Genomic DNA, 14,540 nt, shown 5'->3' with positions numbered 1-14,540 from the left:
CCTCCAGAAGCAGCCCAGTGGCTAAGGAGATTGCTGTCACATATAAAATTGGCAAGGGGACACATTGCTGTGGGGTCATGAGAAATAGTTTGCTGAATAATGGGAATCTCAGTCCCCTTTTTTGCTCCATGTCCCGTTGGTGGACAGGACCCAACTGCAGGAACTGAGCTTTAGTTTTGAGTTGAGGTCAGGAGCTGCTCAGAAGTATAGGCAAAACTGACCCCTCAACACTTGCCTTTGGCTGGAGAGTGGTTAGGTCAATTGAAAGATTGATAGTCTGTAAGCTTTCACATATATCCTTGGGACTTCAAGAAGAGTTGAACTTTGGGGTTAACTCTAAGAAATATTATGTGAAGAGTAAGCTTGGGTTTTAAGCAGTAGTATGTATGCTTTGTGAAGGCAGGGGCTTAGATTTTGCTCTCATTCAGCGGAGCCTCACACATAACAAGCATGTTATAAATACTTTTTTCTTGATAGAAAAATTCCTATTGTAGACAAATAGCAGCTGACACTGAGACGAGTAAGTCGGAGCTGTCAGGGGCCATAGATTTGAGTTCCTTTGCTTTACATTTTGCATTTATTTGATAGCTCATTTGCTCAAATGTTTCCATAGGCCTCAGTAATTCATACATATATGTTGAATTAATTTTTTTCAAGGAAGATAATTAATTGGATTTTTATTTTTCCATGCTTAAGGGGATGCAAAATGCAGGTTTTGGGTACAAAGTGACATCTCCTTGGAACTGTAAGTTAGTGATACCACTGTAAAGTTCTGACAAAATTATGAAGCATATGCTGGGCAGATCATTTCACTTATACCAAACACTACAGTCTCCTGACATGGAAAAATCAATCACAATTTTGCATAACATCTCTTACATCAATATTTGGCTAAATTGTATTATTAGGTTATTAACTTGATAAAATACATTTTTTTATTTTTTATAACTTTTTTTTTTATTGAGTTATACTCAGTTTACAATGTTGTGTCAATTTCCAATGTAGAGCACAATTTTTCAGTTATACATGAACATATATATATATTCATTGTTGCATTCTTTTTCACTGTGAGCTATCACAAGATCTTGTATATATTTCTCTGTGCTATACAGTATAATCTTGTTTATCTATTCTACATATGCCTGTCAGTGTCTACAAATTTTGAACTTTCAGTCTGTCCATTCCCACTCCCCTACCCCCTGGCAACCACAAGTTTGTATTCTGTGTCTATGAGTCTGTTTCTGATAAAATATGTTTTAAAACAAGGTATATTTCTGTTGGTAGATTCTGCCTCTTCTTGCACTGTACCAATATTTTGTCTCTGGAATTTGCCAAGACCAAGTCAGAAATCTAGAAGCAAGAATCCTCAAGGTATGTTACAGTCTTTTAAGACATTTAATACTCTTGAACTATTAAAGGTATTGTTATGAATTAATTTAGTTCTAATACTCATAATAATAAGCTGATAGTAATATATGGTATTGTGCTCATATTAAAAAAAAACTTGCACAACATTATAATAAAGTATATGAAAGAGCCAGATAGGGAGATTTAGATCGTTTTATGCTTGGGCCACAGTTAAGTGAGGAACAGCTATACCCGGTAACAAGGGTCACCTGACACCATTCAGCCTAGAAATCACCATTTCTGAAACACTGGTTTCCTGGTAGAGACTATTGAGTCAGTTTTCTGAAGTTTCTGTGAATTCTTTTTTGCTAAGGATCTTTATATATATCCTAGTATACAAGAGTTTTTCATGGCACAGGCAACTGAAGTGATAAAACACACAGACACTAAATTACAATGAACTCTGTAGTGTAGAAGTCAGGAGGCTCTCTGCCTTCAAGACTCAGGTGCATTTGGCTTGGATCCCATGTGGAGTGACAGCCTCAAATGACACCTCATTTTCTTTGCTCCTTTTCCTAGTTATCTGGGGTCACAGGCTCCCAGTTTGGTTAAATTTGTTTTGTACAGGGAACATCCAGCAAGTTTGCACCTTGTTTTGCACCTCCTTATCTATAATATGGAATTCAACCATATTCCATAATTTACACACACAAACACATAAACACACTCATTACATTCACCAAAGGTCTTTATTTCTATAGTGGACTTTACTAAAAATGGGAACACAAGGAAATTTTAGTTGAGGCCAAACCAGCAACTTATAATAGAATGTTTGGCATCTCTGAGTTTAGAATATTTCTTGGCCATTTTCTCACTCTTGCCTCCTAGTGCATGGCTTCATCAGCTGTATGCTGGTTAAGTGTTTCCTAACTCACTCTAAAAAGAAAACCCTGATTCATAGCATTTGCAATTTCCACGGTGTAAATACTCCCACTACAGCCGACTTTGGCTACAACGGGCTGTTACTGAGTGTGAAACTGGGACAAGATATGCACAGTCAGCTCCTGCAGTTGAAGTGGGTGGGCTCCGACACCCCACTGGCTCAGCCTTCTTCTCCTTTTTTGAAAATACCCTTCTTCCCCAGATCTTTCCCATTTTCTAATGAGGGAAAGTTAGACTTCTCTTTGAACTCCTGTCTCCATCCAGACCCTGCTCTTGGGCCTATGTTTTCAGACCCAAATAGTCCATCTCATTCTATTTCTAAATAAAGATGATAACCTTCCCTAAGAGGAATTCTGATGCTACTAAGATAGTACATCTTAACCTGGGAATAAATAGTTACCTACCATGAACATTTCTGGATCACCCTTTCTGAATTACTGATCTCTTAAGAGTTCTCCTGGTTTTGAATTCCAAAAACACTTTTTAAAAAGCTGCGTACAATTTCTCTCTGTTTTTAAAACAGTGTTCTGTTCGAGATTGCAAAATTCTTGAGGCTAGAGCCTGTATCTTATTCATCTTTTAGTTCCTTATACTGTCTTACTCGTAATAAATTCATATACCTGATATTTAGTAATTAATTATTGAATTGGATTTGAAATCTGCAGCCATTTATCAAGCACCAACTAACCACACTCTCCCTATTGTTTAGTGGGAACTCACCTAGAAGATAGTTGGTAAAAATTTATTGCTTTACCTATGAAACATCATTTATTGAGTACCTCCTATATAAAAGTACCATGTTAGTAACTCTAATTAAGACATGTAACCTGGGGTCCTTGCTTATACAGAAGAGAAAATAGGGAAGAGAGATGGGACATAGACAAAGACAGTAATGTGTGCACCTCCCACTTGACTGGTTCCAAATGAGTGTGATGAGCACTGCCTGCAGGAGCTTGGAAGAGGGAGAATGGCTTTGAGTCCCAGGGTTTCATCAGGTAGATAAGATTTAGGCTGAAAAAGAGTAAGACCAACTGAGCAGGAGAGAGGACGCAGGGAACACTCGTGGCAGACAGTAGCGTGAAGGACACAGAGGAGACAAAGTGCTGACTGTTCGAGGAGGCAGAGGCGGTTCCATTAGCCTGGAGTGGAGGTTTGAGTAGGGAGTCTGGAGAAGACGACATGAGGATACCAGGGGCCTGTGATGTGGAGGATTCCAGGGGCCAGGTTTTGAGTTCCAGGGCTCAGACATGTGAAGGCTCAGTGGCAAGAGAAATGAGGAATCTGTGGAGTCAGAATTGGGTAACAGTTTTTATTCTGGTGATGTTAAGAGGCAAGAAACATGGAAGGGTTGCAGTGACCATTAGTCACATGTCAAAAGGAGATCCAGAGAGGCACTGGAAGAATCTGGGACAGAGTTTTTGAGTAAATGACCATTTTTTAATTGGATTTTTAGCACTTGACAACTGTTTTTGTACTAGAGTAACTTAAAAGCTAGTGAAGAACAATGGACCATCTTCTGTAGTCTTGGGTTAGGAGGGGGATTAATGGCAGAATTTTGATCAGGAGAAGGACATGATGAGATGTATCTGGTAACAATGTCAGGAACAGAGTGAGGTGGGAGTGGAATCTTATTGGCATGGTAGGACTGGAAACCCAAGTAGGCTGTTGGCAGAAGCAATGAAAAGGGGCAATTGATGCATCATACAAGGGAAGGAACAACAGCCCTGGTGAGCAGAGTTCACCTGACCTTTCTGAACAAGCTGGGGTCAGTGAGTGGGAAGAGAGAAAAATCATAGTCAGAAAGTAGCAAATGATGCCTTCTGACAAATCAAACCGCAGTACATCATACTGTTAAGTTTCTGCTGTGCACTAGTGTCTTTCAGGGAAAACACTAAGACCCCTTTATGATCACCTGGTCTGACTTCACTTTAGAACTGCCAACATCCCAAAAGATTTATTAATCTTAACAAACCCAGCATTCCCAGGAAGGGAACCGATGGTTCTGTATTTGTATGTGAAGGGTTGATTTATGGGTGTTTCTTTTTTCCATCTGGCTTGTTTGTGTTCACAGTGTTAGTCATTTCTGAACATACACGTCCATTATTATCTCCATAGCTTTTTCAAATAGTCAGATTGAGATGATAAACTGAACCAGAGGTAGCCTTAACAGTTACAGGTAGTCTATGTACAGCAGTCTTACAGTTAAGACTAGAGGAGACTGATCTCACACAGCTATGGGGAAGTGTTTCCTCCAAGGGGTAAAGAGCTCAGATGACTCCCTAATGCCTACTTTGTTAATTATGTGGCACTGGGAAGTTAGAGCCCAAGGTGTCTTAGGCAAAAATCAAAGTATGTAACTCAGTAGACAAGCTGTTTTCTCTTCTCCATTAAAAAAATTTTCCTGACTTTTAATGTTCTGTTTTTGTTATTGTCACATCCTGTTTCCTTCTAATTTACCTTCTTTTTATTTCTTTAAAATTGATACTCTTGAGAGTCCTAAGATAATAATTAAAGGAAAAAGGAGCATAAAATGAGTATACCTGTTGAGGATAAGTTGGATTTTCTTTTTCTATGTTTTAGGTATATATAATCTTCATCCAATTTTGTGTTTCACTCCTGGCTTTCACAATTCGTCCTCTGTTCTCTATAAAGTCACTAGATGGTTTCAAAACATAAGTCAGGTATGGGCACTGACCTGTTCAAAACTCTCCAATAACTTCTTTTATTTCTTTATTTCTTTATTATTTTATTATTTTATTTTGGCAGGGAGGGGAGGTAATTAGGCTTATTTATTTTTAGTGGAGCTACTCATATTGAACCCAGGACCTCGTGCATGCTAAGCATGTGCTCTACCACTGGGCTATACCCGCACCCCCTCCAATAACTTCTTATCACACAGAGAACAACATAACTGTGTCTCCACTCTGGTCTACAGGCCACCATTCGCACCTACCTCCCAACCCTCTTCTCCTCTCTCCCTGAGCTCCTGCCACACAGGCTGTTCCTCCAGCACACCGAGACCCCAAGATTGCTTCCACCACCACGTGACCTCTCTACTCAAGGTCCCCTCAGAAGATTGTCATGTCTTCTCCCTCATGTCATTCTCAAATCTTCTCTTGAAGGTCTTCTCCCCAGAGAAGTCCCCCCGAGCACAACTTAAGAAACAGCATTTTGTCAGTACCTTTTATCCCTCCTTATATTGTGTATATCTTCATGCATCATTTAAATTTAGCTAAACATACCTCCCATTGGATGTAGCTTCCAAAAGGGCTCAGTACAGAAGAAATGCTCAGTAAACATGTTGAATGGATAAATGCATTTGATCAAGAACTTTTCCTTCTGTAATTTCCTGATTGAAAGTCTTGCTGGATTATATTCAAAATAAGCCATACACAATATATAATTATCAGTTGACTAATGTTAAGTACATGTCTTTAAAATTGACAGGGTCCATTAATCATGGATAAGAAAATGAACAGTTTTCTTTATGTTAATATGTTGTGGAGTTCATTTGTTTGACATTTCTCAGAGTGTTACAGAAATCAAGAGTGGTTTTATTTTGTCTTTCTTTTAAGCCATACTTTACCATGGAAACAAAAGGATAAATTCAATTTTTTAAAACTCTCTGTGTCTATCCTATTTTTATGTGTTTGTGTCTCATATAAAGGAAGCTGCATCTGATGAATATCCATTGTTTTGAACAGTTTGCCTGCTGTGATTTACTAGCTTCTAGGTCCCCCGCACATGTGAACTTGCTTACACATAGATATGTGCATCTCCTCCACTATGTTTGCTGCACATTAACTTATAAGGCGTTACCAACAGTAGGTGGAAAGTTCAGATCTCAGAAAGTTGATGATTTTTTTCTAAAATTTTTATTTTGAAAGTAAAACAAGTGTTTTAATTTAAAATCTCTCCTTTTTTTCTTTCCTTTAAAGATAGAAGTCCTCATAGATTTGGGATTCTTTTCTGAAGCCTTTCATGAAATATCCCAGATTTTTTATGGGAAAAACATGCCTTCCTCACAACCTGCTGGCTGTAAAGCTACTGGAAAAATGAAGGTAATCCTGCTATTTGATTCAAAGCTATTTCTTTAACTTTTGAAGGTGCTTTTTGATGGGTACATTCCTAAAATCTGGGGAACACTTCCACAAAAAGGTGTTTGCAAATCTCTGGCACTGTAGACCTCTTAGTTAAGGCTGATTAGTGCTAACATTAGATTTATATAGGTTTTCTTTGTCTGGAATGGAAGGGTGTCATGGTGGGGAGGGGAGTGTGGTCTTGGAGTAGGTTTTTACAATAGGATTCTGGCTCTATGTCATAGTTATCAAGCACCATCTCAGTAGACACATTTATTGGCCTCTGCCTCTTAGACTTTTGGTTGTGATCTTAAAATTTCTAGTTAATGTTCTTAGTCAAAACAGCTTCTCTTCATGTTTTATTTGAATATTTTGATTTATATACTTTATACCCAAGAGTTAAGCTTGTGTTCAAGTTTCTTCTGATTTCTGTGAGGAGAGAACATTCCTCTATTTTTGTCTAGTCTGTTTTGACTTTGAGAGAGAGTTTTACCTGGCTTGCTTAATTTGTGTTTGTAAATTGCATAATTGAAGCATCCTTGAAAATGACCCAGTCATTTATATTTAAATCAGAGTGAGCTATTATTTTCCTCTGCTTCAGTTTTCATGGTGATCTGGGAATCACTGGGTGTTCTTGCTTGAGACAGATGCTTGGACTCTCATGGGCCAGCAATAAAGGAATAGGAGGAGGTAAGAAGTCAGTTTCCTGGGAGAGACCATATGTGTGAGGAGTGAGATTAATAGACAGGATCATGCTGGTGGGATTCAAGTTTGAGGAACCTAAGAGAAATTGGGGAATAGGCTGCAAGTCTTGAAAACTACTTGCATTGGCTGACATTTACATATAATGCATTCATTACCTCAGCGTATACCCTTGTAGCTGCTTATTTCTCAATATGACTGCTACAGCATTATAATTTATTGAAATAAGGTAAGTGTAAGGTTATCCACAGAAAAACCCCAAGGGGGACTTTCAGGAAGCAATAGGATACGTGTGTATATGTCTATATACCTAGAGTCGGCCCTTCATATCCATGGGTTCTGTATCCACAAATTCAACCAACCGTGGATTGAAAATATTTGGAAAAAAACATTCCAGAAAAGTTCCAAAAAACAAAACTTAAATTTGCATGCCAGCAACTATTCACATAGCATTTACATTGTATTTACAATATTTACATAGCATTTACATGGTACTACATATTGTAAGTGAACTAGAGATGATTTAAGATATATGGGAGGTTGTGCCTAAGTTATATGCAAATACTCTGCCATTTTATATAAGGGACTTGAGCATCTGCAGATTTTGTTTTTTAGGGGATGGGAATCCTGGAACCAGTCTCCCACAGATACCAAGGGATAACTGAATCTATTTAGGAGTCACTTGGGATTTTTTTTGTTCATTTTCTATGGTGCAAACTAACTAACTTGCTTCTACATCAGCAGCCTTTTTCTATTGTAAATAGTTTGCGTTTTGTTGTTAAAATTAGATTTTAATTAATTTAAAAATATTTATTGAGTGCTGACTAAATACAGGCACTAGTCCAGACATGGGGATAGAGCAGTAAAAAGAGGAATGGAATTAATGCCTTCCTAGAGGCATGTTACTATTGGACAGTCCAGGGAGGAAGACCAACAATAAACATGTTAAGCACATAATTGTGTGTCAGGTGGTGAGATGCTGTGAGGGACAATCAAGCTGAGTTGAGGGGCAGAGAATGACCAGAGTGGTGGGTGGCTGTTTTATTCAGGGTGGTTTGGGAAGTCTCTCTAATAAGGGAGTTTTGAGGGCAAAAGATTTGAGGGAACAAATAGGAGCAAAGGCAAGGGCAAAAGTCCTACAAGATGTGGTTGAGGAAAACCACGGGGGTCACGTGAGGCTAGAGTAGCGAGGACGAGGAGGAGGAGAGGGCGGACCAGGAGCTAGGTCATGCTGGACCTCACAGGGACTGGAGTTTACTCGAAATGAGATGGGAAACCTGGTGGAGCTTTGAACAGGGGAGTATGGGATAGGAATTAAACTTCAAAGAACCACTTTGCTCACTGTTTAGGGAGTAGACTGTGGATGAGCGTGGGTATATACGGAGTCCGGGTAGAAAGCCTTTGCAAATAATCTGAGTGAGATGTGACAGTGGTTGGGGTAACAGTGGTGGAAGGAGTGAAAAGTGGTAAAATTCAGGGTATATGGCAAAGATAAAGCTGACAGCATTTGTTGATGATAATTGAGATGTGGGATTTATAACAGAAAGAAGTCAAGCATGACTACAGAGTGCTCATCGTGAACAGCTGGTAGGAAGGGGCTCCCATTAACTGAGATGGGGGTACTGCTGTTCCGTAACAGGGGTGCAGCGTGTGACGTGTGAGATCCCTGCTGGATATACAGGTGGGAATGCAGCCTATGTGGGTGCTGAGAGTGCCATCTGAATTTCAGGGCGGAAGTTGGGGCTTGCAGGTAAACTTGGGAGCATTAGGAGAGGTTTAACATGATGAGACTGGATGGAATCAGCTGGGAACTGAGGCAGACAGAGAAAAGAAGTCAGAGGGCTGAACCTTGGGGTCATTCACTGTTTGGGTCAGGAAGATGAGCAGGAAAGAGAAGCCAGTTGGGTACGATGAGAAACAAGAGAGTTTTCAGTGATCACTGCTGTCACCAAAACAAACAAGGAATCTGAAACTATTTTTTAATAGGTAAATTCCAAACTTCATTTTTTATCAACTAGTTTTCCTAAGACAAAAGTGTGGTGGGTGAATTATCTCCCATTGGATTGTGACTTCAAACTTTGTACTCTTTAAGTTAATTTGCAGCTTTCCAACTTCAACTGGGAATTTAGAAAGTGTAATTAAAAGACGAAATGTGTTCAGGGTTTATAATTAAAATAGGTGCCAATGTTATTAGACTGCAGGCTAGTTTTTTAAAGAAAGGATTAATGAATTCAGTTGTAAAAAAAGTAACTGAAAAAGTCTTACAGGTTACGATTGGACTTTTTAAAAAGTTCTCTTTTTTAACATTATACTCATGTTGGGATTTTGCTCTCATTACCAATCTAAAATTCCATCATTAACCCTCTTCAAATTATTTCATCAAAGGTCTCCCACTGGATTCAGCTACTTACTTTTCAATGTATTAAAGGGGATAAAGAATATCTTCCAAAGAGGAATTTTTTTAAACCCTTTCTTACAATAAGAGCTATATATGATGTCTTGGTTTAGGGTTCCCAAAAGCAGATCCTGAGACAAAGGATCAAAGAACAAGTAGTGTATTTGGGAGATGATTCCAGGAAGAACGGTGAGTGAGTGGGAAAGTCAGATAGGGGGAAGGGAGGAAACCACTCCAGAGAGCGTTAATGAGGTCGCTGCGGTGAGGGGCCGGGGCCCTCAGAGAGATGGGATAGAACAGCCTCTTGCTCCTCATTGGTGCGGGTTGCTCCTTGCACTTCCAGCCTGTCCTGAAACTCTCTTGTGGCCACAGACTGCCCTCAAGCAAAGAGGTACAGGTGCTTGAAGTAGGATACCATTCATATGTGGGTGACCTCTTCAGGGAAGCTGCTAGTGACTTCCAGGGGACCAGGAGGATGTGGGTGGAGCATCAGTACAAACATCTAAGAATGGGTACCTTTTAAAGAGGGTCTTCTGTACCAAGTGATAGGTACACTCATTATACAACAGTGTTCTGTGGCAGTAGATGAAATGTTTTCTAATGCAACTTTATATTTAGAGCCAAACATAGTAACAGGTAATTCACAAACAGTGAACGAACCATAAAAAGCATCATGTTGAAGAGTAACACAATTTTATTTCAAACTGGCAAAGATTTTTTTTTGGGTGCTAATACTCAATGCTATTGAAAGTGTGGTAATCCTGGCATTTTCGTACAACACAGGTGGGAGTGTAAATTGAGCCAGCCCCTTTCAGTTGCCTCGATGTATTTTTATCTTACGACCCAGCAATTCTGCTTCCAGGAATCCATCCAAAGGCGATAATCAGAAATATTGACAAAAATGTCACCAATGTTATTTAAACCAGGGCTGAAAAGTGGGGTGAGGGTGGGAATGGTCCTCTTAAGTGTCTAACAATAGGAAGGAGATTAATTTATTACGCTGCACTCATGGGATAGAACGTTACTTAGCTATTAAGCTGAAGTTTACAATTAACTTAATGGTGTGGGGAAATAATTATAATATAATTTTAGTGAAAAGGAATACAAATCCATATACATATATATATAAATTTAAAATACATCAAAAAGAAATTGGTCGTAAAGATACCAAAATATTAACATTGACATCCTAAAGATGTTCATTTTTATTTTCTTCTTTATGTTATACTTGTCTTCTTAGATTAGAGCATGTGTTACTTTTACAGTAAAAATTATATTTAAAATAGTCTTAAAACACAGTTTTAAACACTTCACAGTTTCATTTAAAAGAACACTCAGTACTCTTGTTTCTAATGTTTATGTTTTATATATTGACAGTTTTTTCAGTCGTTTGACTCTGGAAAGCCACTTACTAGTAAAGAAAATTTGCAGGTAAGGATAATGTTTTATAAACGTTGGTTATTTAGGTTATTTTTGAGTCATTTCACTCTATTTGGTATGTATAATCTTTGTTTTGGAAATCAGCTGTGTAATAATGCTATTCTATTTCTAGTAATGGGATTTTATCTCAAAATGCTGAAGCCAGAGATAGTATTGGACCCAAACTGATCTGGTTTTCAGATTGGACAAATATCAGTTATTGTTCCTAAATTTTTCAATTCCACATGTGTATTCAGTTTGTTTATGGATCCATGTCAAGTACCTAATATGTCATCTTAGTCACCTAGGTGATAGTGACTGGCGTTGATTGTAAGTGAAGAATTTGGTATGTTTTTAATAGCCCACCTATTCGATACTGCTTTTATTCAGATCCTTTTCCCTCATCTGAGACTGCCTGTCAGTCAATGGTTTGAAATATTTTCTTTTCTCTTTTCTTCTTCAGAAATTTTTATTGGAATATAATTGACATATAACATTGTATAAATTTAAAATGTACAATGCGTTGATTTGATACATTATTTATTATATGGTTTATATATTGCCATATGATTAGGTTAGCTAATGAAAGTTTTTCATATGACATTTTCATAAGCAATTCCTCTGACTTTGCTAATATTTTTTATAAAGAGAGAACTAGACTACCTGTCTCAATACATTTGCCCTTGTTGATAATTGAATGTTTGGGATTTAAGCTTTTGATGACCTAGTAGCATTTAAATATCTGCAAATCATTAAAAAGAATCTTAGGAGTACCAGCAGTTTGTCCACTAGAAAGTGTTGGAGTAGAAAAGTGATAGTGCAGCCATTGCTAAGGGGGTTACAGAGGGTGTGGGCTTCACACAGCCAGGCAGCAGGTAATGCATATAGACTGGTACACGTGGTTTCTTTTTTCAAATGCTCCGAAACAGCATTCTGTTTCATTAAGTATGGTATTAATTTTTATGAAATAATTTTGAAAAACATTTCCTCAAAATTGCTTTATTTTTGTCTTCCATAATTTTGATAGGAGTATATCTACATTTTATTAAAGAATGTAATCTTATTACTTTTCTATTATTGCTAATTTTATTCCACAAACTCCACTTTTAATTATGCTACAGATGATTCATTGTTTTTGTCCTAAGATTTATTTTAATTTATAAGCAGTTGCCTGAAATGAAAGACCTGTTATTAGGAAGACACAAATACATATTCCATATTCACATTTCACTTCAGTGGTCCAAGACCTTGGGGTGTTTCAGAATATTTATTTCTTTCCAGTCAAAAATGCCAGGGCATCCTAAAAACACTTCTTTAAAGAGTGGTTTTGGGTGTAAAAGGAATGTCTCTGATCTTTCTTTCTTAAAAAAAGACTGAAGGAATAATGGAAAATTGATTTCTATTAGCTAATTAATTAAAACAGAATTGTTGGTCTGCTTAAGACTCTTCAGATTACACTTTATATTTTCCGTATAGAGTGAGAGGAAGGAATGTTAAATAGCATTACTAATTAATCTTCTTGAATCCTCAAGTGTTTGTGTGTAATTGTCAAGGCTCATTAAATCACTGTTTGCTGCAGACAGAAACAAGGAAACTTATCCTACACCCCCCTCCCCCAATCTGAGGGAACATCACCATTTTCCTGGTACAACCTTTTGTTGCCAGATAGGATAGTGCTGCTCCATGTCTGGCTCTTTGGCATGTATTGCTTTTTACCTTCTAGATGCAGTTAAGAAAGGAGAGTGAACAACAGCAGCAGACCTCCCCACTGCCAGCGTTGCCACAAACTCTCTCAAACAATGAGATTTTTCTTTTTCAGTTCACATTAGGCAGATAATTTCCCTCTTTTTAGAATAGACAGCCCCAACATCTGCCTTTTATATATATACTTCAACAGGTATATAATAAGAGCCTATTGTGTGCAAGGCACTATTCTTGTGCTGTCAAATAAATACATAAGTTAATCAACAATACAGACAAACTCTAAGCCCTCAGGGAACTTATATTTTAGTGGGCAAGACTAGTAAACATGATATATACATATAAACATTATATATAAGTAAATTATATAGTATGTTGAAAGGTGAACCACGCCATGGGGGAAAGTAAATCCAGCAGTGCCTAAAGGGGGATTGGGAGCATGGTGTTAGATTGGGGCTGTAATTTTGAATGAGGCACCTCATTGAGGTGACATTTGTGACCAAATCTGAAACAGGTAAAGGTGCAAGTCATATAAAATCTGGAGAAAGAATAATTGAAGAACAGGGTACAGTGAGTGCAAAGGCCCTGGGGCAGGATTGCCTAGCTTAGTGAGGGACATCTTGGCCAGCTGACTAGAGCTGTGTGAACAATGGGAGAGCAGTAGGAGACGAGGTCAGAGAGGTAACGGGGTGGATGATGGTGGAATGCCCAGATGGAGAAGGGCCCTTTAGGGCCTTTGTAACCTAGGCTCTTATTCTGAACAAAAGGAGAAGCCACTGGAAAGTTTAGAACAGAGATGTGGGCTGATCTACTTATGTTTAAAAAGGATTACTGTAGCTAATCTATTGAATCTGCTGTGTGCCAGGTATTGTTCTTGTGCTGTCAGTCAAACACATCAGTCAACCAACAATACAGACAAATTCCTGGTCCTCATAGAGCTTATATATTTGTGTGTGTGTGTGTGTGTGTGTGTGTGTGTGTGTGTGTGTGTGTGTGTGTTTATGTTTGTGGCAGAGACTAGGAATACGGTTTGGGGTATGTTGAATGTGAGATGTCTGTTAGACATCCAAGTGGAAAAATTGAGTTAGAAGTTGATTATATGAATCTTGATTTAAAAGAAAGGTTGGAGCTAGAGACAAAATCTTGGGATTTAATCAGCAGTAAGATGAAATTAAAACCGTGAGCCTGGTTAAGATCATCAAAGGGGAGAGAACGAGGAGATAGAAGAGGACCTAGCCCTGGGACATTCCAGTATTTAGAGGTATAGGAGAAGAGAAGGAACCAGCAAAGAAGACTGAAAAGGAGTAGCAGATAGAATAGGAAAGAAACCAAGGGAAGGCAGTGGCTTGAAAGCCAAGAGAAGAAGCATTTTCAAAAGAGGGAATGATTAATAGTGTCAAATTTTACTTGTGAATACAGAACCATAATTCACTGAGTCTTAAATATGCATTCATTTAATTTTTTATTTATTTATTTTTTTAAATACACCTTTATTTTTTTTTTTTTATTTTTTGGTGGGGGGCGGGAGGGGAACCAGGTTTATTTATTTATCTACTGGAGGTACTGGGGATTGAACCCAGGGCCTTGTGCATGCAAAGCATGTGCTCTACCACTGAGCTATACCCTCCCTCCTGCATTCACTTTATTTTATTTTATATTTAACAGCTCTGAAATTAGAATACACTCTACAGTTGAGGGCTTGTGACAGTTTAATTGACCTATAAAATAATGGTGTCTTAGATTAAAGTAACGTAGTGTATGGGAACTGAGAATAGAACATTGGATTTAGCCAAGTATAGGCCACTGGTGACCTTGACCAAAGGGTTTCAGGGTAGGGTTTAAAAGCAAATGAAAGGAGAGAAGTTGGAATATTGACAACCCCTTACGTTGTTGCTGTAAAGGGGAGCGAGTATTAGGGTAGTAACTGGAGAGGGGAGCCAGAGTACAGAGAGTTT

General features: G+C 38.2%; 1 protein-coding gene and 1 non-coding gene across 8 annotated transcripts in view; one reads left to right on the top strand and one right to left on the bottom strand.

Moving 5' to 3' along the window:
- Positions 1-14,540, top strand: part of CFAP54 (cilia and flagella associated protein 54) — a 247,555-nt gene that overhangs the window by 148,162 nt on the left and 84,853 nt on the right. For 6 of the 7 annotated variants that reach the window (XR_012078525.1, XR_012078523.1, XR_012078522.1 and 3 more), the window contains 4 exons: positions 1,285-1,371; positions 5,994-6,113; positions 6,228-6,350; positions 10,843-10,896. Coding sequence is in view for 3 of the 7 variants with exons in the window: in XM_072973224.1 (XP_072829325.1) it covers positions 1,285-1,371; positions 5,994-6,113; positions 6,228-6,350; positions 10,843-10,896 (384 nt within the window). In the remaining 4 variants the exon portion in view is untranslated. The remainder of the gene's footprint in view (positions 1-1,284; positions 1,372-5,993; positions 6,114-6,227; positions 6,351-10,842; positions 10,897-14,540) is intronic. The other variant, XM_072973225.1, reaches the window with a different exon arrangement.
- On the bottom strand, positions 14,141-14,213 carry TRNAA-UGC (transfer RNA alanine (anticodon UGC)). The gene has a single exon. It is a non-coding gene; the product is annotated as a tRNA-Ala (tRNA).

Source organism: Vicugna pacos, chromosome 12 (genome assembly GCF_048564905.1).
Source record: "Vicugna pacos chromosome 12, VicPac4, whole genome shotgun sequence".
NCBI lineage: Eukaryota > Metazoa > Chordata > Mammalia > Artiodactyla > Camelidae > Vicugna > Vicugna pacos.
The sequence above is the reverse complement of the archived record's forward strand: the minus strand, read 5'-3'. Positions and strand labels throughout refer to the sequence as shown.